Source organism: Mastigoproctus giganteus, chromosome 9, assembly GCF_048544385.1.
Source record: "Mastigoproctus giganteus isolate SK-2022 chromosome 9, ASM4854438v1, whole genome shotgun sequence".
In the NCBI taxonomy this organism is placed as follows: domain Eukaryota; kingdom Metazoa; phylum Arthropoda; class Arachnida; order Uropygi; family Thelyphonidae; genus Mastigoproctus; species Mastigoproctus giganteus.
In genome coordinates, this window is record NC_143583.1 from 22,474,753 (window position 1) to 22,497,750 (window position 22,998).

General features: G+C 38.2%; 1 protein-coding gene across 5 annotated transcripts in view; it reads left to right on the forward strand.

Annotated features, from left to right (window-relative positions):
• Cbs (Cystathionine beta-synthase) overlaps positions 1-22,998 on the forward strand; it is a 244,741-nt gene that overhangs the window by 80,225 nt on the left and 141,518 nt on the right. For all 5 annotated transcript variants that reach the window (XM_090381660.1, XM_090381658.1, XM_090381662.1 and 2 more), the window contains exons 2-3: positions 3,798-3,956; positions 13,325-13,437. In XM_090381660.1, the coding sequence (XP_090237786.1) occupies positions 3,820-3,956; positions 13,325-13,437 (250 nt within the window). In that variant the 5' untranslated portion in view covers positions 3,798-3,819. The remainder of the gene's footprint in view (positions 1-3,797; positions 3,957-13,324; positions 13,438-22,998) is intronic.

Below are 22,998 nucleotides of genomic sequence, written 5' to 3' on the forward strand. Positions count from 1 at the left end.
CTGGATGCAAAAAATAAAAATAATTTTGATATCATTTACTTGGATTTCAGGAAAGCTTTTGATATTGTTGCACATGGAAAACTACTGTACAAATTGGAGCAGTATGGCATTAGGGGTAAGTTGCTACAATGGATAAAAGGATGGTTGAGTGGCAGATGGCAGAGAGTCGTAATAAATGGACACTGCTCTATGTGGACTAATGTTATTAGTGGATTCCTCCAGGGTTCGGTGCTGGGCCCATTGTTGTTTTGTGTATTTATTAATGATATTGATGAAGGTATATCAGACTAAGATGCATTTAGGGCTAAAGGCTCAAGCTGCGAGAAAATTTAGACAATGTATATATTAAGTGCAATAGCATCATTAATACACAGCCATTTCTGAATAAACAGAATATTTGTAAGGCGGCATCGTTTTAAGTTGTATCTTGTATTGTGAATACCTGTAGAACGAGTTGCCATGATATTGCACTACTTTGAATAAGTAACGCTTCATTATTTATTTTATTTTTGTTACACAGAGCATTAAAACTATGATAAATGAATTAGCTTTCGGCTGGGTGGCAGCCTTCATCAGATTAAAATACTTTGAATGGCAGTTGGAATAGAGATGCACTGCCAGGATGGTGCGTGAGGCACGTGGTTAATTGTTTGTTGATGTTTGTGGCTGTGACGTATGGTGGTGACGTGGCCAGCGTTTGTCTATGGACAGAATTACTGCTTCTGTGATGGGGTTAAGTTGACAACCACTGTTCCTGTTCAACGAGGTATCCGAGCATTTTATACTTAACGATTCCAACCAGGTGCGCCTTAGGTAATGGTGGGACTTGTCTACAACCACGACATCGCGGTGTGGGTCGATGTCGTGGTGGGTTGTCCAGACATGCTCGGCAATAGCTGAGTGTTCTACATCCGCCAAACGGATCGCCCTTTTATGTTCTGAGAGGCGTTTCTCGAGTCGACGTCCAGTCTCTCCAAAGTAGCAGCTCGTGCAGTCACGGCAAGAGATGCGATAGACCAAACCACTCTGTAGAAGGGTGGGGACAGGTGTTTTTATGTTGGAAAGGAGAGAACGCAGTTTCTTGCCTGGGAGTTGGATGCACTTTATCCCATGCGATCTTAGGATTCTACCGATCTGCTGTGACAGGTTGGGGTAGTATGGGATGAATGCCCTCGTGGAAGACTCGTCACCGTTGGCGTTGCTGTTGGTCGTCACGTTGTCGCGTGCTTGTAGATCACACCTGTTAAGGACATCGATGGGGTAGCCACACCTCGTAAGGTCTACTTTGACTCTGGTGATCTCTTTGCGCCTTTCATCTGCAGAGCTGGAGTGTGTCCAGGCGCGAGTTAGCAAGGTTCGGGCGGTTGAGAGGAGGTGGCCCCGTGCGTGTGCTGACTGGAAGTTGGTAAATTGGCCAGCACACATAGGCTTACGATAAACTGTCGTCTTCAAGCATGTGTCTTCGCGCCGGACAAGTGTATCTAGGTATGGTATAGAGTTGTTCGACTCCAGCTCAATCGTGAATTTTATGAAGGGCGGCAGTGAGTTGAGGTGGGTTAGGAGTCGCTGACCTGAGTCTCTAGGGATCACTACGAACACATCGTCTACATAGCGACACCAAAAGGCGATGTGATCCGGTGCGTGTGTAAACGCACGTCCCTCTAACTCCTCCATCACGATGTTTGCTGTGACCGAGCTGACAGGGGAACCCATGGCTGTGCCATGTATCTGCTGGTAGATTGAACCATTAAACATGATTGCACCCCCTGTTAAGCACAGTCTGAGGGCGGCAGAAATGTCATCAGGCGTCAGCTTAGTTCTGTCGCTAAGGGTTCCATCATTATCCAAGAGTTGTTTTGCGCAAGAGATGGCAAGTTCCACTGGGATGGAGGTAAAGAGTGATACGACATCGAACGATGCCATGACTTGATCTTGCGAGATGGATATAGTGCGGATCCTTTCTATGAACTCAATACTGTTGGTGACGGTGTAGGTGGTCTTGCCAACTAGAGGAGAAAGAAGTCTCGAGACAAATTTAGACAGCTCGTAAGTCGGTGATCCACAGCAGGATACAATAGGTCTTAGTGGCGTGCCTTCTTTGTGCACTTTCGGCAGGCCGTAAAACCGTGGGATCTGACACCCACGGTTTTACGGCAGCCGAAAGCTAATTCATTTATCATAGTTTTAATGCTCTGTGTAACAAAAATAAAATAAATTATGAATCCAGAGCACGCAGGCGTGTTTTATTATGTAACGCTTCACCTAAGGAGAAGACTAATGTTACTTATTCTCAGATAGGTACCACCACGCAGGGTGGGTGGGTACATACCAACCCACCCACCCACTGAAGAAGGGCCAAATAGCCCTGAAATGGTGCCATCTGGGTGGTGGTACCTATCTGAGAATAAGTTAACCTTAGTCTTCTCCTTAGGTGAAGCACTACTTATTCGAAGTAGTGCAATATCATGGCAACTCGTTGTGAAATTTCACAATATGAGATATAACTTAAAACGATGCCGCCTTACAAATATTCTGTTTATTCAGAAATGGCTGTGTATTAATGATGCTATTGCACTTAATATACATGGTATATCAGACTTAATGTCCAAGTTTGATACAAAGGTTGTATCAACCCTGCCAACCTTTGTATCAATGATACAAAGATTGGCAGGGTTGTTAATGATAGTAAAGACAGTATGCTACTGCAACAGGATCTAGAAAAGTTAGGTAGACTGGCTGAGAAGTAGCAACTAAAGTTTAATATTAACAAATGCGTGAGTAGCAGTAACCCAAGAGAAACATACCAACTGTGTGGTGCTACACTCAGGGAGGCAGAGAATGAAAAAGACCTGTGGGTAATTGTTCAGTTGGATATGAAGTTCTCTGAGCAGCGCAGATGGGCTGCCAGAGCAGGGCATAGAGTTTTGTCAATGATATAAAGGAATTTTGCTAGCAGAGACAAGGAGGTTATTATACCTTTGTATAAGGCAATGGTCAGGCCACACCTTGAGTACTGTGTACAGGTCCTAAAGTTTCATTTTTGGAAGGATGTAGTGAAGGGCAACAAGATTGGCGTGAGAGGAACAAAGGGGTTCTCTTACCAGGAGAGGCTTAAATTCTGTAAGTTCCAGCATCTGGAGACTAGACATCTGTGAGGTGATCTGATTGAGGTGTATAAAGCTTTGAATGGTTTGATCAGGCTCACTGCTGATGAGATACTTCCACTTGCTGACATTAAGAACCTGAAAGGGCATAGATTCAAATTGAGGAAAAACAGTTGTAGAATAGATGTGTGTTTGCCTTTAGCTAGCAGGTAGTTGATTGCTGGAACCGACTTTCATCTATTGTTGTGGAAGTTGGTAGCTTAAATAAATTTAAGGCTGAACTAGACAAACATTTTGGAGTGACCAGATGGGTGAAATAGGACAGCATTTTTTTTTTTTTTTTTGGCTGATTCTCTATAATCTTGCTTGCTTGCATCATATGCCTCAGCTAATGCTAATGCTATTGAAACAAATTGCACAGTTCACTACAGATTGTTTTAACACAGTGAACTGGTTTTTCAACTGAATTTTTTTTTTTTTTTTCAGTTGTATTGATAGAGTGGGAGGGATGAAGAGCTTTCTCACAGATGAGAGGCTCTTGCCCAAAATAATTTCAGGCTGTACTTCTGAGTCATATTTATATTGCTGTGTTTTTTTATGTAGTTGGTGTTTTCAAATATAATAAACATTTTTTTCCCCATCATATATAGTATTAAAGAACCACTATGAGTAATTGAAGTTATATAATTGCAGGTTATAATTTCAACAGCTCTCAATGGCTCCATCACCTACCAAAACAAGAACTCGTCTAATGTCAAGCAGTGAACAATACGTTCATCCTGATTTGCCTAGCAGATGTACCTGGTTTCCTTGTATAGATCCAGAATCATCTGTTCATTTTCATGCTGAAAGGTAATATTTTATCTGTAAGGATCTAATTCAGTTCTTTCAGTCAGGTTATCCATGTACTTGTAGGAATTAATAATGAACCATATTATGCATTAATAAACTTCAGTTCATTAATGCATGAAAATGCATTTTTGCAAAAAAAATCAGTTTTGTTGATAAGGGCTGCAAGATGTCCTTAAAGTTTATATGTACTGTATTTCCCCATGTATAAGATGCACCTTAATTTTGGGGCCCGAAATTTGAAAAAATATGTATTACATAAAGTTATTGAACTCAAGTTTTATTCATCATAAAATTCATACAACTCCTCATCACTGTCAAAACTCTCATCCATTAGCTTGTCCTCATCTGTGTCTGATGACGAATCACTGTCTTCATATATTGCCTCATCCTCAGTTCCATCTATGGCATTTGAAATGCCACACTTCTTAAATGACTTGACAACAATCTCAATCTTGATATTATCCCAGAATCTTTTCACCCAGGTACAAACTTCTCCTATAGTTGGTTTCTTCACTCTTCCTGCTGGTGTAAAATTGTCCCCAGAAGACTTCATCCATTGGTTCCATTCATCTCTCATGGCAGCTTTGAAGGGTTTGTTAATGCTGACATCAAGTGGTTGGAGCTGGGATGTCAAGCCTCCAGGTATGACGGCAAGTTTTGTTTTTTGCTTTGCAGCAATCTTCTTTGTGTTTTTTGTTATGTGTGCCCTGAACTGATCAAGCACCAATAAGGCAGGTTTGCATAAGAGCCCACCTGGTCTCCTGCTCCAAACTTTCTCAAACTAGATCTTCATCCCATCCTGATCCATCCAACCCTTGTCATGAACGTGGACAATCACTCCCCAAGGAATGTCTTCTTTCGGCATTGTTTTGCGTTTGAAAATTAGCATAGGAGGCAGCTTGGTTCCTTTGGCACAAGCTAGAACAATTGTATAATGGCTCTTTTCATGTCCACTTGTCTTCACAGTTACAGTTTTCACCCCCTTCTTATCAACAGTTCTGTTACTTGGGACATCAAATTGAAGGGGAACTTCGTACATATTTGCAATCTGTCCCAACTCAAACTGATGCGTCTTCCGACATTGAATGACAAAACGATGAAATTCAAGGACCTTCTGCTCATAGCTTTCAGGCATCTTTTGGGCAATGCTTAGTCCATTCCGTTTCATGAACCTGAAGCACCAATTGTGTCCTCCTTTGAAATCAGTAACTTCTTTTTCATCAGCAATTCTTCTTGCCTCATGCTGAACCATCTTTGTGGACGCAGGAATTCCAATTGCCCTTTGCTCCATATCTTCAATTCCCTCTCTAAATCAGGCCATTTTGCTGACTTGCCTCTCATGGCCTTCTTCTGCCGTGGTGTTTTCAGTAGGGTTTCTTATTCCCGTAGCCAGTCTCGGATTGTTTTCTCAGTTGGAGGAGGACCAAACTTATGTTCGGCAGCACGATTTCCATTCACTTTTGCAAACTGGATCACTTTTAACTTGAATTCAGCAGTGTATGAAAATCTTTTCTGAGCCATTTCTGGGCAGAACTTGGCAAAACGTAACCTAATATACTGGTAACAAGTGTGAAACAATGAGTGCAAAGACAAGAAGCACGTAAAAGCGGGAAATGCAAGTAAAAAAATCTACAACCACATGTATAAGATGCACCCAGTTTTTAGACCCCAAAATTTTTCGAAAAAGGGTGCGTCTTATACATTTGGAAATACGGTACTTCTCTAAATGATATGTATCCCTTTTTTAAAATTTCATTTAAAATGTAAAACATGAAAAAAAGAAAGATGAGCAAAATATTTATTGTACAGTATTGTACTTCTTATGGGGAGGTGAGCAGGATTGGAGAAGGGAAGAGATGAAAAAGCACATTTTGAAATAGACAGTAATATATTCATATTTCATATTTTGGACATTACATTTCCAAATATCAGTAGACCTATAATTGATTCTGTTTTTGAAAGATTGGTTAGTTGGTTTATAAGAAATGTTACTGCATGTTGCAATGAGCCCTTAACCTTTTTTTAATTATCGCCCTCCATGAAATATTAAACAAGAAAATACTTTATACTTTCTCTTTTTATTCAATGGGATCTCTGATCCTGATGCTTAACCAAAAGTTCAATTTTCAATATGATGTTAGTAAGTTTAATTCTAATGTCTCCTCTTGAACATATATCAGTTCTGTTTCTTTCCTTTTTTGTTCATATTTTATTTACTGAACTAAAACCACTTTCAATCATATAAGATGTTGGAAAACAAAGCAGTACTTTGGCCATTTCAGACCCTTGTTGGATAAAGAAGTTTAGTTGTTTTTGATCCCCACAACTTAGCCATTTCACATTTTTTCAAATTTATATTTGCATTCTTCATTACATTTTAATTCAGTGAGTTCTTCTTGAATTCCTTCACTAGAAGACCTGGCATCACATCCAATTGGATCTAACATCCATGGCTTCCCTTAAAAATAAAATAAATCTGAAAATCTATTTTTAATTTCACCTTTTAAAGAACAGAAATGATCTGAATAATTAAGATCATTCTCGGTGAGAGATTGATCGGTTTCAGCTAACTCTTGCATGCTATGAAATTGTTTTCTCATTAAATTGCTTTCAAATATTTACAGTTTTTTAGTGAAGACTTTTAATACGCGTTTGCAGTCTATCACCATAATTAGTTTCCTTTGAAGTCAAAGTGATACTTCATTAAGTTTTCAAAAAATCCAAGCCAATATAGTATATGTAGTAGTAGTAGTAGTAGTGGCATGTGATGCAAGAAAGCAAGTGTATGAGCTTATGCAGCATCAGCCAAAAAAAAAAAAAAAAAAAATCGCACCATTCCCTCCAAATGCCTGTCCAGTTCCTCTTTAAATTTATTCAACCTATCAACTTCCACAACGACAGATGAAAGTTTGTTCCAGCAATTAACCACCCGCTGGCTAAAGGCAAATTGATGCACATCTATTCTACATCTGTCCTTTCTTAATTTGAATTTATGCCCCCTTAGGTTCGTAATCTGAACAAGTGGAAGGATCCCATCAGAATTCAGCGTGCTCAACCCATTCAAGGCCTTATATACCTCAATCAGAGATCACCGCGCAGGTGTCTACTCTCCAGCTACTGCAATTTGCAGAACTTAAGCTTCTCTTGGTAAGAGGATCCCTTCATTCCCCTCACCAATCTTGTTGCCTTTCTCTGTACACGCTCAAGTAAATCTACATCCTTCCTAAAATGAGGCCTCTAGACCTGTATCCAGTACTCAAGGCGTGGCCTGACCATTGCCTTATTCAGAGGGACAATCACCTCCTTCTCCCTGCTAGCAAAATTCTTATATATCATTGACAAAACCCCATGACCTGCCCTGGCAGCCTGTCTGCATTGCTCAGAAAACTTCATATCTGACTGCACAATTACTCCCAGATCTTTTTCATTTTCTACCACCATAAGTGTAGTACCACACAGTTGGTACGTTTCTCTGGGGTTACTTCTACCCATGCGCAGTACTTTGCATTTGTCAAGGTTAAACTTCAATTGCCACTTCTTAGCCCATCTGCCCAAATTATCTAGATCCTGTTGCAGTAGCACACTGCCATTACTGTCATTAACAACCCTGCCAACCTTTGTATCATCTGCAAACTTCGACATTAAGCCTGATATAGCATTAGTAGAGGCATTTGATGCAAGAAAGCAAGCTTATGCAGCATCAGCCAAAAAAAAAAACAAAACAAAAACCCACTTCCACTTCACCCCTCTATTCGTTCAAAATACCTGTCCAGCTGAGCCTTAAATTTATTTAGGCTATCAACTTCCACTACATGAGATGGAAGTCTGTTCCACCAACCAACCACCCGCTGGCTAAAGGCAAATTTCCGCACATCTATCCTACTTTTGTCTTTCCTCAATTTGAATTTATGCCCTCTCAGGTGATTATTCTGAGCTAGAGGAAGAATCCTATCAGCATTGAGCATGCTCAAACCATTCAAGGCTTTATACACCTCTATAAGATCACCTCGCTGGTGCCTAGTCTCCAGACACTGTAATTTGCAAAACTTAAGCCTTTCTTCGTAAGAGCACCCCTTTGTTTCATTCACTAATCTTGTTGCCCTTCTCTGTACTCGTTCCCGCAGCTCTACATCCTTCTTGAAATGAGGCCTCCAGACCTGTATACAGTACTCTAGGTGTGGCCTGACCATTGCCTTATACAAGGGAATAATCACCTCCTTATCCCTGCTTATCCCTGCTGGAAAAATTCCTGTATATCATTGATAATACTCCATGAGCTACTCTTGCAGCCCGTCTGCACTGCTCAGAGAACTTCATATCTGCCTGCACAACCACCCCCAAGTCCCTTTCATTCTCTACCACTGTCAGTGTAGTACCACAGAGTTGATACGTTGCTCTGGGGTTGCTGTTTCCCATGTGTAGTACTTTACATTTGTCACTGTTAAACTTCATTTGCCACCTCTCAGCCCATCTGCTCAACCTCTCCAGATCCTGTTGCAGCAGCATAGTGTCAGTAGTGTCCTTGACAACCCTGCCAACCTTTGTATCGTCTGCAAACTTGGACATTAAGCTTGATATACCATCATCAATATCATTTATAAATACAGAAAACAATAATGGATCCAACACTGAGCCCCGAGGGACTCCACTAATAACATTAGTCCACGATGAGCAGTGTCCATTGATTACCACTCTCTGTCTTCTCCCCCTCAACCACCCCTTTATCCATAGCAGCAACTTGCCTCCAATTTGTGTAGCAGTCTTCCATGTGCAACAGTATCAAAAGCCTTTCTAAGATCCAAGTATATAATATCAAAGTTATTCCCTGCATCCAGTTCTTTTGTGACTGCATCATAGTATCCAATCAAGTTGGTCAGGCAAGACTTCCCCTTAATAAAACCATGCTGTGTCTGAGCTATAACTGAAGTCTTGTCTAAATGAGCCTGCAGTGCTTCTTTAACTAGTGCCTCCATTAATTTTCCTGGAACAGAAGTTAAGCTCACAGGTCTATAATTACTTGTGTCAGCCTTTGATCCTCCTTTGTGAATTGGGGTCACATTTGCACATTTCCAGTCTATGGGTACCTCCCCTGAGTCCAAGGAAGCTCTCATAATTATGGCTAAGGGTTTGCTTACTTCCTTTGCTGCCTCCTTTAATATAACTGGATAGATCCCATCCACCCCGGGTGCCTTTCTTGTGTTTATCTTCAACAGTTTCTCCTCCACTTTACTCCCAGTTATTTCAAGATTCTGTAGCTTACTGCTAGAGTTGAATACACCTCTGGCATTCCTCTTGCTGAATAACTCCTCATGTGTGAATGTCGATGCAAAATATTCATTTAGTTTGTTAGCTACCCGAGCAGGATCATCAACAGTTGACCCATCAATATCAAGTGGACCAATCTGATTCATCCCCTTCCTTCTAGAGTTAACATAAGTAAAGAACTCTTTGCTGTTTTTCTTTGCATCCGTTGCCAAGGATTTCTCGTAATCTGCCTTTGCCTGCCTAACCTTCTTTGTAACTTGGTTGCATATCAACTTGTATCTATCATAGGCTTCTGTGTCATGTGTTAATTTGTAAGTATCCCATGCATTTTTCTTCTCTGCCATATGCCTCATTAGTTCATCTGACATCCATTTTGGCCTAAACCTTGAACAATATTTCTTAGTTGGTATGTAAAGCCTAGTAGCTTCCAAGATAAGTTCTTTGAATGCTTCCCATTTTGAATTGGCTGTTGGTAACATCATCAGTTGGTCCCACTGTATAGAATTTAAATACTGTCTCAGTCCATCGTAGTCGCCTTTACGGAAGCAATAACCCTTCCCTTTACCCCTGATGGTAGTTGCCTTTTTGAGTAAATCCCACTTCAGCACACTGTGATCACTGCCACCTAGTGGTTCATTTATCTGCAGATTCTTAATGCATGAAGAATCACTACTGATAATCAGATCACGAGTATTACTCCCTCTAGTTGTCTCCCGAACATGCTGATGTAGAAAACAATCATCCAATAAATCCACAAAAGCCCTGCTAGTGTGTGAGTAACCAGCCCCCAAATTCCAGTCAATATCTGGGAAATTAAAATCTCCCATTATAAGACTCTCTGATTTACTGGCCCACTCTATTTCCCTGTACAGTTCCTTATTATACTCATCAGAGTTATTAGGCCTATAGCACACTCCTACTCTGCCTAACTAACGACCCTGCCAACCTTTGTATCATCTGTAAACTTGGACATTAATCCTGATATACCTTCATCAATATCATTGATAAATATATAACACAACAATGGGCCCAACACCGAACCCTGGGGAACTCCACTAATAATATTTTTCCTCGAAGAGCAGTGTCCATTGATTACCACTCTCTGTCGTCTTCCACTCAACCATTCCTTTATCTATTGTAGCAACTTACACTTAATTCCATACCTCTCCAATTTGTACAGTTTTCATGTGCAACAGTATCAAAAGCTTTCCTGAAATCCAAGTATATGATAACAAAATTATTTTTGGTATTTAGTTTCTTTGTGACCACGTCATAGTATCCAATTAAATTGGTCAGACAATGTTTCTTAGATGGGCCTTATTGTCAGTAACTGTGGATTCATCAATCTGAATAAAAATTTTCTCGTTTGTCAGTTAGCTGCTGTTCAATGTTAACTGATATCTCATTGATCCATCTTTAAATGGAATCGTTGCTGAATGGCAATGTTTTTAAAATACTGGAAAGATTTTGATGCATCACTATTGAAATTAGTCTCCTAATGTAGGTCGTGTCACAGTCTCAGCAACTGTATGAGCACTACCAGTTTTTGCAATGAATTCTGCAATTTTATAAGATGCAATCATTCCATTGTCATTTGTTTGTGTGTTCTTCTTAAATAAGAAAATAACATTGTTACGTTACTCAAAATTCTGTTTTAAATTTTTAAAATATTCGATATGTTTACCAACTTTATCAGGATGTTTCCTTTTTAAGTGATCTAAAAGTTTTGATGGTTTCATAACCTAATTTGAAAAAGAACTATTACGCATGAGACACATAGGCTACCTTGGGTCGAATGGGCTTTCAATAAAACCATAAGCTAGATATTCATCCAGATACTGTCAACACTTTTTTCCCGCACTGATATGATTGATGATTGATTGATTTCCTTCAACCTGAGTTGTTGAAGAGGCTTTCAACCTGTAGTGGGTTGATAATGGCTGCAGTTTTTATCTTTTTTACCTTTATGATTGATGATGGATTGAATAACTACAAAGAATTAAATAATAAAGTATAAAATATTTTTATTTAACGCTCATAAAACTCCCATGTCACTCACAAAAGCACTGTGGATCAAGAATAAACAACTTCCACATGGAAACAATAAATCAGTACTAATTGTTGCTTAGAAAGTAGAAACAATAGACCGAAACATTTCTTCATCCCATCCATGCCTCATATATTGACCAAAAGAATAAATAAATAAACCACACCCACCATGCCGCTGCCAAGGTCACAGCTGTCGGAAAGGCACAAATGCCAAGGATTGCAGAGACATTACCTCTGAAAGCACTTAGGCATTTAATGGAAAGATGGTTGAATTAAATCATGCCCACTATCTTCCTTTTAATTAAATTTAATTTTTTTAATTAACATTGATTTTAAAATATAATAACAGTACAAATAAATATATTTTTACTGTTAATATATTTTAAAATTAAATTTTAAATTATATTAATAATAGAATGTTAGAGACAGTCGAATGTCAAAATAAGTCAGTTGTTAACAGGAGAATGTCAAAATAAGCGAAAAAAAGAGGGTAGGTCCAAATTAATAATAATGAATGTTAACAATTTCTGAATTAGTGAAAAGCACTTAGGTTCATAAAATGATTATACTCAATTTCATTAATAATATTTCCTTATTTTAAACAATGGGCTAGATGTACTGCATAATAACAATACACTGTATTGTATAATGACATAGTGTTTCCCCCAACTCTGCAGTGTAGTTATGGAATGCAATAAAGGCCAGATAATGTGTGTATATGTATAGTTTGCATTGTATTACGTTAGGTTATGTTGGTCTGTTGTTCATTTGGTCTCTTGGCCTAGGACCCATGTAACACCACAGTCCCCTAGTTAACATCCGTGATCACAGGGAGGTGGGCCAGGTAGTAGTGTAATAGTTCAGCTGGGTGAACCCTGGCATCACTTGAGCTTGTCAGGGAGGTGCTCCTTAAAAAAAGAAAAAAGTTTTTATTGGAATGGAGTATGGGAGTGACAGATTGAGTTATGAATGATAGGTAAAGGTTGTGGGTGATAGAAAGACTTCCACAAGAAGTTAGAAATTCAAGAGATGGTAGTAGTATGAGGATAAAATCATAGAGTCAGCATGCCCTGTTTTGGGGGAGGGAGGGAGTGAAGTCGCTATCATTGGCAATCCCACACTGGCCAGACCAGCTGCAGCCAGTGTTAGAATCTCATGTCATGCCCACAAAGGAAATTGGCATGACATAAGCAACTGTCTTTCCTCAATTTGAAACTGTTGGTGTCAGATCCAGGGCAGTGGTACCTGTCCATTCATGAAGACATCACACATTCATATCAGCCAGTCATATGCCAATAATACCTACATGCAGACAATGCACATACTTGTTTTTTATTATATAGTTACAATATAGTGTATTGTTATTTATATAGGTTGGTTATAAACTGCATAACATTGAAGGTCTGTAGATTGAAACCAGTTCATCACACAGAGCCTAAATACCCTTCCCACTGCCAAGGGTATTAATTTAATTTTCCTTGAAATTTCCCAGAATTATGAATCTCTGCAATCCAGGAAGATTTATTTCCAGTGGCTGGCAGTGCACTGATTAAATTTAATTTTTCTGAGGTCCTGTCTGTTAGTTTTTCTCCAGTAGTTAAAGCTGGGAAAAACTAATAATGGTAACTAATTTTCCCAAATAACTAATATTGTATTTATATTACTTGGTTTTTGTCCCATTGAAATGGGAAAATTTTACTGACATTCATTTTGCTCCACCCTCCCATCAGTACCTTTATAAACCACTATCAGTTCATTATCCTTTCTCATCATTTGTAGGATTTGAACTTAGTGTGGCTCTGCCATGAAAGGGAGATGGTCTTATTGACTGCACCATACAGGGGCTTGCCCACAGTGATTGCAGTGTTTATTTAAACATTCAAGAACATTCAATGAATAGAAAACTATCATTTCTATCCAGTATATTATATTAAAAGTTAATAACTAAACAGTTTTAAAACTTTTTGTGAGTAGAAAATTTATTAATGACCTCATTGAATAATTGTTGATTATGTTTTTGATATTTTATGATGATATTTTTTTTTACTTTTCAGACAAAAAAATGCTAATCCTAAAATTCTTCCAAATGTCTTATACCAAATTGGGAACACACCTTTAGTACAGTTAAACAGGATACCAAAAGAACATGGCTTGAGATGTCAGCTATGTAAGAATTCTGTGACATTTCTTTTTTTGTTGTTTTTTTTGTAAGCTTTTTCACGAGTGAGTTTGCTGTGCATTTATGTAAAAAGTTTTCGTGGTTTTGCAAACAAACTTTTTACATAAATGATTTTAAATTTTAACTTGATTGCCTATCATTAGAGTAAAAGTGTCAAAAATAAAAAATAAAAATTGTAAAAAAAAAAGTAAAAATATGGTTAAAACAAACTTATTACTTTTTTTTTGAAGCAGTAGAATCTTCCACGCTTATTTATGTATAACATTCATTTTCATTAGTATCTTGAACAGAAAATTTCTTTAGAGTTGACTTTTGTAAGTCATGAAGAAATGGCTGGCAGGTACAACGTACTCCTGATTTTAAAAGATAATTTTTCTTCTGCCATATAATGAAACTGTGTCCTAATTAGAAACACAGATAAGAGATGGTAGTGTGTAATGGAATGGCACCTTATTTGAAATGTTATTGCAATGACTCTGAAAAAATGCATTTATGTGTACATACTCGTGAAAAGGTATATTTTATCTTTACAATTCAGAAGTATCCTCTTCCTCTTTTTCAGTGTTAATTATAATATTATTAGACTGGATGTTATCCACTAATTAGCTTTCAAAGAATAATTTTTTTTTATTATTATTATTGTCTTTACAAGTGTTTTTTTAATTTTCTTTAGGATAATTCGGTGGTATAAAATGTATGGCTGTAGTGGTCATAAGATATATACATAATATATCATCTGTTTTACTTACGAACCTTTCAGTAGACCTTAATATATCCAGTACCTGCTGCTGTTTGAATTATATTGGCATTATTATAAACCAATATTTTTTCTATAATATTTGATTATATATCATTGTTTATTTATTAATTTTATATAAATAAATAAAATTATTTAAAAATGTTCAACCTATCTCCCAATAAAGATATATACATAATATATCATCTGTTTTACTTACGAACCTTTCAGTAGACCTTAATATATCCAGTACCTGCTGCTGTTTGAATTATATTGGCATTATTATAAACCAATATTTTTTTCTATAATATTTGATTATATATCATTGTTTATTTATTAATTTTATATAAATAAATAAAATTATTTAAAAATGTTCAACCTATCTCCCAATAAATATTTAATACTTGCACAAACTGTTATTTCTATAATGCCTGCATTATAGGGATATTAAAGTCACTCATATATATGGAATGCAGAATTTGAATAGTCCTGTAGCCCTCTAGTCCTGTCTTTTCTGTACATATTCTACACAGAAAAAAAAAAAAAAAAGACTAGAGGGAGTGTAGTGGTGGTCATGTTCTTAATTAATGAGCACATAGAATCTAAGGCAGTGTGCCTAGTTGACATGGGTGACCAAGCGTTATGTTGAGTCAGTTTGGTGTGACATAAACACTGAGAAAACAGAAATAAGAATAAGTATGTTATAGGCCAAATTATTGTTGAGTATAATGAACACTATACAGACAAATAGTGGGCCAGTAAATAAGAATGTCTTATGCTGTGGGGGGGTTGGATTTTAACTTTCCAGATATATACTGAAGTTGTGGATTGGTTATTCACGCTACAGAACATTTTTGGACCTTTTGGATGAGTGTTTTCTACACCATCATGCCAGAAAGGCAACAAGAAAAATCAATACATATGACGTTATATGACTATCAGCAGTGACTCTTCATGCATCAAAAAGCTATAGATTAAGGAACCACCAGGTGGCAGTGATCATAGTGTATTGATATGGGACTTAATCAAAGATATAATTATTGCCAAGGGTAAAGGGAAGGGTTTTTGCTTTTATGGAAATGATTATAATGATCTTAGATAGATTTTAAGCTCTTTTCAGTGGGACTAACTAATGATGTTACTAACTCCAAATTCTAAATGGGAAGTATTCAGGGAAGAAATCAAAGAAGCTACTAGGCTTTTGTACCAAGTAAGAGATATTGTTCAAAGTTGAGAACTAAATGAATGCCAGATGAACTCATGAGAATAGAGGCAAAGAAGAAAAATGTGTGGAATAATTGTAATATTTCTGATATGTTCCAAGAAAATATCAGGCACATAGTAAGTAGCAACTGATGTGCAATCAAATCTAAGGAGGGAAATACAGATACCATTTATACCAAGTTATAACTGGGAACTAGATGATTTTGCAATAACTGAGAGGAGAGCACAAAAGAAATTGTTAAAGCTAAAGGTGAATAAAGCACTTGCAGCTGACTGAATCTATCCAAGTATCAGGGCTGTTCCAAGCCATTTTAGCACCTGAGGCAAGAATGAAAAATTGCCCCTACTGTTAATGAGATGGCAACTTTGGCAATTAGTTAATCTTTCTTTTGGCACCCCTTTCAGCTTTTCACATGAGGCAAGAGCTTTGTTTGCCTCGCCCTTGGCACGGCTCTGCCAAGCATATTAAAATAAACAGTGATGAAAAAGGTAAAAAAAAATCTTTCTCATATCGAGAGCATTCTTGAGTTCAGGGAGTTCTTACAGATTAAAATGTTCGAATGTCTCCACAATTCACAAAGGAACAAAGTGAGTAATTACACACTTGTAGGCTTTTGTTTCAGAAAAATGATAATGGCAATAATGTTTAAAGAAGTAATGTTGGGTAATTTTGAGATGAATGTAGTTTTATGGCAAACACATCATAGATTTGTTAAGGAAAGATCTTGTAGTGTCAAGTATGATTACACCGGTCAGTGGCTAAAAAAGCATTTTTTGCTCCCTGATAAAATTCAGGATGATTCTTGTAGATTTGATGTTGCTGAATTTAAATATGGCAACCATATTTCTGTAACATCCACCAATTTTAAGGGAGAAGGGATTAAATTAAAAAACTAAAATTAAAATTTAAATTTCTAGTAAAAAAAGATTTCTTATATTTTAAGAAAATTTTACATACAGTACTAAATATTGAACAATGGGTCTCTTAACCTTACTCTACTTACAGAAAAGTTTATCTGATAACAAAACTTTTTTCTATTTGAGAAATATTTTGTTGAAACTTTTCGGCATGTTCGTTGGAGACTGCTCCCAAGGTTTCAGGGAAAAAAAGTCTAAATAGGAATGTAGGAAACAAAGCTTTAATGAATATGCAATGGAAATGAAGCTTTAACTTAGTAGCAGTAAAGAAATTTAATTAATGTTGCATCCCAACTCTCTGTACACTACAGTTAGCTCATCCACAATTTCACTGTAATTTTGTGATTTCTCATTGCCTAAAAGTTCCAGCAAACATTTTCAAATGCCTTCCAGGCTCTTATTTCTGTAGCATTTAATTTTTTAGTCAGTTCCTCATCTTGGAATAGCAGTTTCATTTGAGGACTCACAAAAATTCCCTCTTTTATCCTTGACCTTTCTGATTTAAGGAAATGTTTCCCTCAAACAGGAAAATCTTTCCTTTTTTTGTCCATTGCTTTCACAAATATTTTTATCAAACCTAGTTTGATGTGCAATGGAGGTAAACAGATTTTTCATTTATCCACCAAAGGAAGATGTGCTACATTTTTCTGGCCTGGTGTAGTTTCTGAATGGTCTGGCCATTTTTTTTCTTTTTTTTTTCCCCCATAGTGGCAATCCTTCACTCAGCTGAACCACTTGCATAAAAAGCAAAAAATATTTAGTGTATCCACCTTGCAACCCAGTCAGCAAAGCTACCACTTTTACGTCAGCACATTTGATATTTATTACTTAAAGCGCCGACCGGGCTAGCCGGGTAGGTAAAGTGCCTACCTGGCAACCCAAAGGTCGCGGGTTCGAATCCCGCCTCGGTCTTGGATCAAAGTACTGCAAAAACCTTGGGAGGTGCATTTTGGCCACAGAAGCCGATGCGCCAACAACTACCAAAAAAAAAAAAAAAAATACTTAAAGCGGTCCCAGCCAACCAATGGCAACCCCACTATCAGTTACACATAATTTAGCAGTACTCTTATATACTCCCTCTCCTGTTTGCCCAAGTACAGGGAGGGAAAAAAACCTGCCATGTCCAAAAAAGATTGATATGAACAAACTGAAAGTATGAACCAGATCTGTAATGCTCAGTACGTTCTACGTTGATATCAATATTTGTAAAATAATAAGAGAAGTTTAATATAGTACATAGAACACTTCCGTATGATACTCTCCAGAAATTAAAACGAAAAAATCGAAAAACTTACATTAGAGTAACAAATAATTAAAATTTTTTTTTTAAATTTAAAAATTTTAAAATTATTTGTTACTCATTAGTAAGTTTTTCGTTTTAATTTCTGGAGAGTATCATACGGAAGTGTTCTACGTACTATATTGAGATGAACTTATCTTATTATTTTATGAACAAACTGAAAATAATCAAATTACATAAGAAATAAATATACATATAATTAAATTTCAGACAAAGTCCAAACTTCATTGGAAAGAGCTGCATCTGTTCACAGTCTGTTGGAAAGCCAGCAGCGCCAGGAGCTGCAGAGAACAGAAATGCCAGCACAAGGAGCTGGAGTTGCATTGGATATAGCAGACTTTAGCCTCCACGATTTCACAGAACTCTAGGTAATTCTGCATACACCATACCGCATCCAAGGCTTCCAGATGCAGAAGAGTCTTCCGCTTAAGAAATATTGCAGTAGATATTCCGTTTGTATTCTCGATAGCATATTTTTTTCAAAAGAACCTGTAGGTTCTTGTATGTTTCCTTCATGTCAACTGCATGGTCCATTGGTATAGATGGATACTTATTTCCATTATGGAGTAAAACTGCTTTCAAATTGACATTGCAAGAATTAATGAAAAGCCATCACTGCTCAGGGACGTGCTTTAGATGTAACTCTTTCATTAATTCCTGGACATTGTTACATTAAACCAAAGCACCATCCTGCCTCTTCCTATAAAAAAGATACCCTGACACCATTTTCAAGAAGATTCCACTGTTGAAGCTATGATCCTAGTAATTGAGCCTTGGTTTTGGGGAGGTCTAAATCTCTTACCAAATTGTTCAATTCTGCCTGAGTGATTAGATGCGGCTTTGCAATATCAAGAGTTAAAAAGTCGGGATCTGTACTTGTTCTGGGTTTTGCATCTTCTGGAGACTCCTTTTCCAATCCTGAATCAGAGCCAAGTCCATAATTTTCTGGTGGCTTTGGCACTGGTACGATTAAACCTATTACAGGTCTTGGTTTTTGGTCATTAACCTATGATATTTAAAACTGAGGATGGTGAGAACTTTTTGACCCATATCTGAGTTTTTGAACATACTTTCTATGAGAATCTGTTTAAATTATTTCTGGGAGGAAATTAATTTTGTGCAGTGTTATCTTCTGTGATGTAGTAAGAAAGGAACTGGATGGAGAAATAATTTTGACCTCATACTTATTTCAGTTATGCTTTTAATACTGTACTGCATGAAAGACTGCTGTACAAATTGGAGCAATGTGGCATTAGTGGTCAGTTACTGCTGCAAATAAAGGGATGGTTAAGTGATAGACAGAGTGGCTGTTAATGGACACTACACTTCTAGCACTAACATTATTAGTGGAGTCTCAAGATTCGGTGCTGGACCACGTACTGTTTATTTATTAATGATATTGATGTGATTGGAATGGCCATTCACATGATTGGGATGGCCGTTACTTGTTGCATCGGCCACATCTCTTTGGTCTCCTGTCATAGGTCTGTGTACTTCCTGATCTTTTCCTTGTAAATTTTTTGGAGGTTGCCAGTGTTGGGCGCTGCTATGTTGATCAGACAAGGGTTATGTCTGGTGTGTTGTGCAGGATTGTCTACTCCGTTATTATGGCGTGGTCTCAGTATAGCTGTGGGTGAGGTCTCTAGTATTGGCTTGGGATTCATACTTGTAATATGGTACACTTTCTTTAATCAACTGGTATTTTCTTGCTGATGTATTATCCTAGCTATCTGGTCGTGTCTACAAGTATGCTATGTCTAGGTGATCATCCTGCTGTGATGTGATGGATCGTTTCTGAAGCCCAGGTGGCTTCATCCATGTGTCATCTGTCACTGGGCCCTTGCAGTGCATTTTTTATAGTTCCTGGTGTTGATTACCTGGTCTTGAATGGCAAGCATGACTCCTTCAGTTTTTGGAAAGAGCGTGTAGTGTCTGCCATGGAGTGTGTTCTTTGCCCATCTTTCTAGCTTCGTTTGTTCTGTCTGTGTGGGATAGGTCTCCTCGCTTAGGTTGAGTGGGGTATGCCACTTTTCTGTCTTCCTTATGGCCTGGTAGAGTGGCTCTGTGTTTTTCTGGAAGTAATCCTTCAGGTTTGCTATTGCTTTCTTCTGTTACTTGATGAGGTCTATCAAACCCCTTTCTCCTTCCTTCTGAGCTATAGCCAGTCTCTCCACAGCTGACTTCAGATGATGTTGGTGGATCTTGGTCATCGTTGCCCTCATCTTTCTTATAATATCCTCCAGCCTAGTGTTAGCCCAATCTGTGATCCTGTAGGAGTATGTTAGCACTAGGACTGCATAGGTGATTATGGCCTTAATCGTGTTCCCTCTGTTCAGCTTTGTTTTGAGCAGGCTTTTGAGTGGCTAATGGTATTTTTCCATCAAAGACTCAGAAGCCTGATGGTTACACAGGCCTTGATCTCTGTATGCTCTAACTGCTGAACCTGCATCATCCTCTCAGGTATTTGTAGATCTTTCCCTCTGTCATGTCTTCAATCTCTTTACCATTCTACAGATGATAGTTTCAACTGACTAATTTACCCTGATGCAGTTTGTGGTTTTTGCATTTGTCTAGTCCAAATTCCATCCTGATATCTTTACTAAATTCTTTGCTTCATGGTTGCCACATAGTGTCATCCATTTATATCAGGTGGGAGAGAGTGTACGGGTTTTTCTTTCCTTCTTTGAGGGTATATCCATACTTACTGTTGTCGAGCATGATGGATAGTGGGTTGAGTGCTAGACAGAACCACAGTGGGCTCAGGGCATCTCCCTGAAAGAATCCTCTTCCGATGGAGATTGGTCTGGTTGTGGTATGCTCAACCTTGATTGTGGTATTGCATTTTGTCATGGTTGCTTCTAAGAAGTAGTAGTAGTAGTAGTGTCATGTGATGCAAGAAAGCAAATGTATGAGCTTATGCAGCATCAGCCAACAAAAAAAAAAAAATCACACAATTCTCTCCAAATGCCTGTCCAGTTCCTCCTTAAATTTATTCAACCTATCAACTTCCACAACGACAGATGGAAGTTTGTTCCAGCAATTAACCATCCGCTGGGTAAAGGCAAATTTCCGCACATCTATTCTACATCTGTCTTTTCTTAATTTGAATTTATGCCCCCTTAGGTTCGTAATCTGAACAAGTGGAAGGATCCCATCAGAATTCAGCGTGCTCAACCCATTCAAGACCTTATATACCTCATTCAGATCACCGTGCAGGTGCCTAGTCTCCAGCCACTGCAATTTGCAGTAATTAAGCCTCTCTTGGTAAGAGGATCCCTTCATTCCCCTCACCAATCTTGTTGCCCTTCTCTGTACACGCTCAAGTAAATCTACATCCTTCCTAAAATGAGGCCTCCAAACCTGTACGCAGTACTCGAGGCGTGGCCTGACCATTGCCTTATACAGAGGGATAATCACCTCCTTTTCCCTGCTAGCAAAATTCCTATATATCATTGACAAAACCCCATGACCTGCCCTGGCAGCCTGTCTGCATTGCTCAGAAAACTTCATATCTGCCTGCACAATTACTCCCAGGTCTTTTTCATTTTCTACAACCTTAAGTGTAGTACCACACAGTTGGTACATTTCTCTGGGGTTACTTCTACCCATATGCAGTACTTTGCATTTGTCAAGGTTAAACTTCAGTTGCCACTTCTTAGCCCATCTGCCCAAATTATCTAGATCCTGTTGCAGTAGCACACTGCCATTACTGTCATTAACAACCCTGCCAACCTTTGTATCATCTGCAGACTTCGACATTAAGCCTGATATACCTTCATCAATATCATTGATAAATATACAAAACAACAGTGGACCTAACACCGAACCCTGTGGGACACCACTAATAACATTAGTCCAAGAAGAGCAGCACCCATTGATTACCACCCTCTGTCTTCTCCCACTTAACCATCCTTTTATCCATTGTAGCAACTTACCCTTAATACCAATCTACTCCAATTTGTACAATAGTCTTCCATTCTCAACAGTGTCAAAAGCTTTCCTGAAATCCAAATATATGATATCAAAATTATTTTTTGCATCCAGTTCCTTTGTAACCACATCATAATATCCTATCAAATTTGTCAGACAAGACTTTCCCTTAACAAACCCATGCTGTGTCTGAATTATTGCTGCAGTCTTGTCTAGATGATCCTGCAATGCATCTTTAACCAGCGACTCCATTATTTTACCCGGAACAGAAGTTAAACTAACTGGTCTGTAATTACTCGTGTCACCCTTCGATCCCCCTTTGTGAATTGGGGATACATTTGCACATCTTCAGTCCGTGGGAACCTCCCCTGAGTCCAAGGATGCTCTCATAATTATGGCTAAGGGTTTGCTTAGTTGCTTTGCCGCCTCCTTTAATATAACTGGATAGATCCCATCCACCCCAGGTGCTTTTCTTACGTTTAAATTCAACAACTTCTCTTCCACTTTGCTCTCAGTTATTACAAAATCATTAAGTATCTTGCTACAATTTGATAACCTTCTGCCATTTTCAAACCTTAATAATTCCTCACGTGTGAATGTAGATGCAAAATACTCATTCAGTTTGTCACTGTCGGATAGACTTTGTAGATTTTCAGTGTTTCTTCTCAGTTATGAAGCATGGAGTCAAAGGCCTTGCAGTAATCAGTGTTGGCCTGCTCTATAACTGTGGCACCAATGGTTAATTGCTCCTTGCATCTTTTGCTCATCCACTTGCATTCCTTCTGCTGTTTGGCCATGATGTTCTGACTCTCCAAGTGGTTTGATATCTTCTTTGTTATGCAGCTGATCAGGATCTTTTACATTGTTGGGAGACAGGGATCAGCCTGTATTTTGCCAGGTTTCTTGTATCTTGGTTCTTAGCCTTCAGGTATATGATTCCTTGAGTAAGAAGCTCTGAGATGTTGACATCATCTGGGTGAACTGATCTTCTAGGTGCTTGTGTGTGTGAAAATGAGCTTGTTGTAGTAGTTGTGGATGTTATTTATTCCTAGGGTTTGCCAGCTGTGTGACTTCCTGATCGCCTGTTGTACTCCTTCCTCCCAAATCTCCTATTCTGTCATCTCCTGTACATTCTTGGTTTTCTCTGTTCTAGTTCTATCCAATATGCTTGGCTGTTTTGTCTTACTTCACTGCTCTATATGTTGCCCCAGAATTCTTCAACCATCTTCTGCTCAGGTGGTCTGATGCTGTCTTTACTGTCTTGTCCGATACTCCTGTAGAAGGCTCTTGGTTTTCATCAAAGATCCGATTGTTATTATTATTTCTTTCTTCTAATGGGTTCCCCCCCATCGTGCGACAGGTACTGGTACCACGTGCGTGAGGTGTTATGTCTGGTTACTGTATTGGTTGAGGAACTCTCTGAATTCTACAGGTGTTCAGG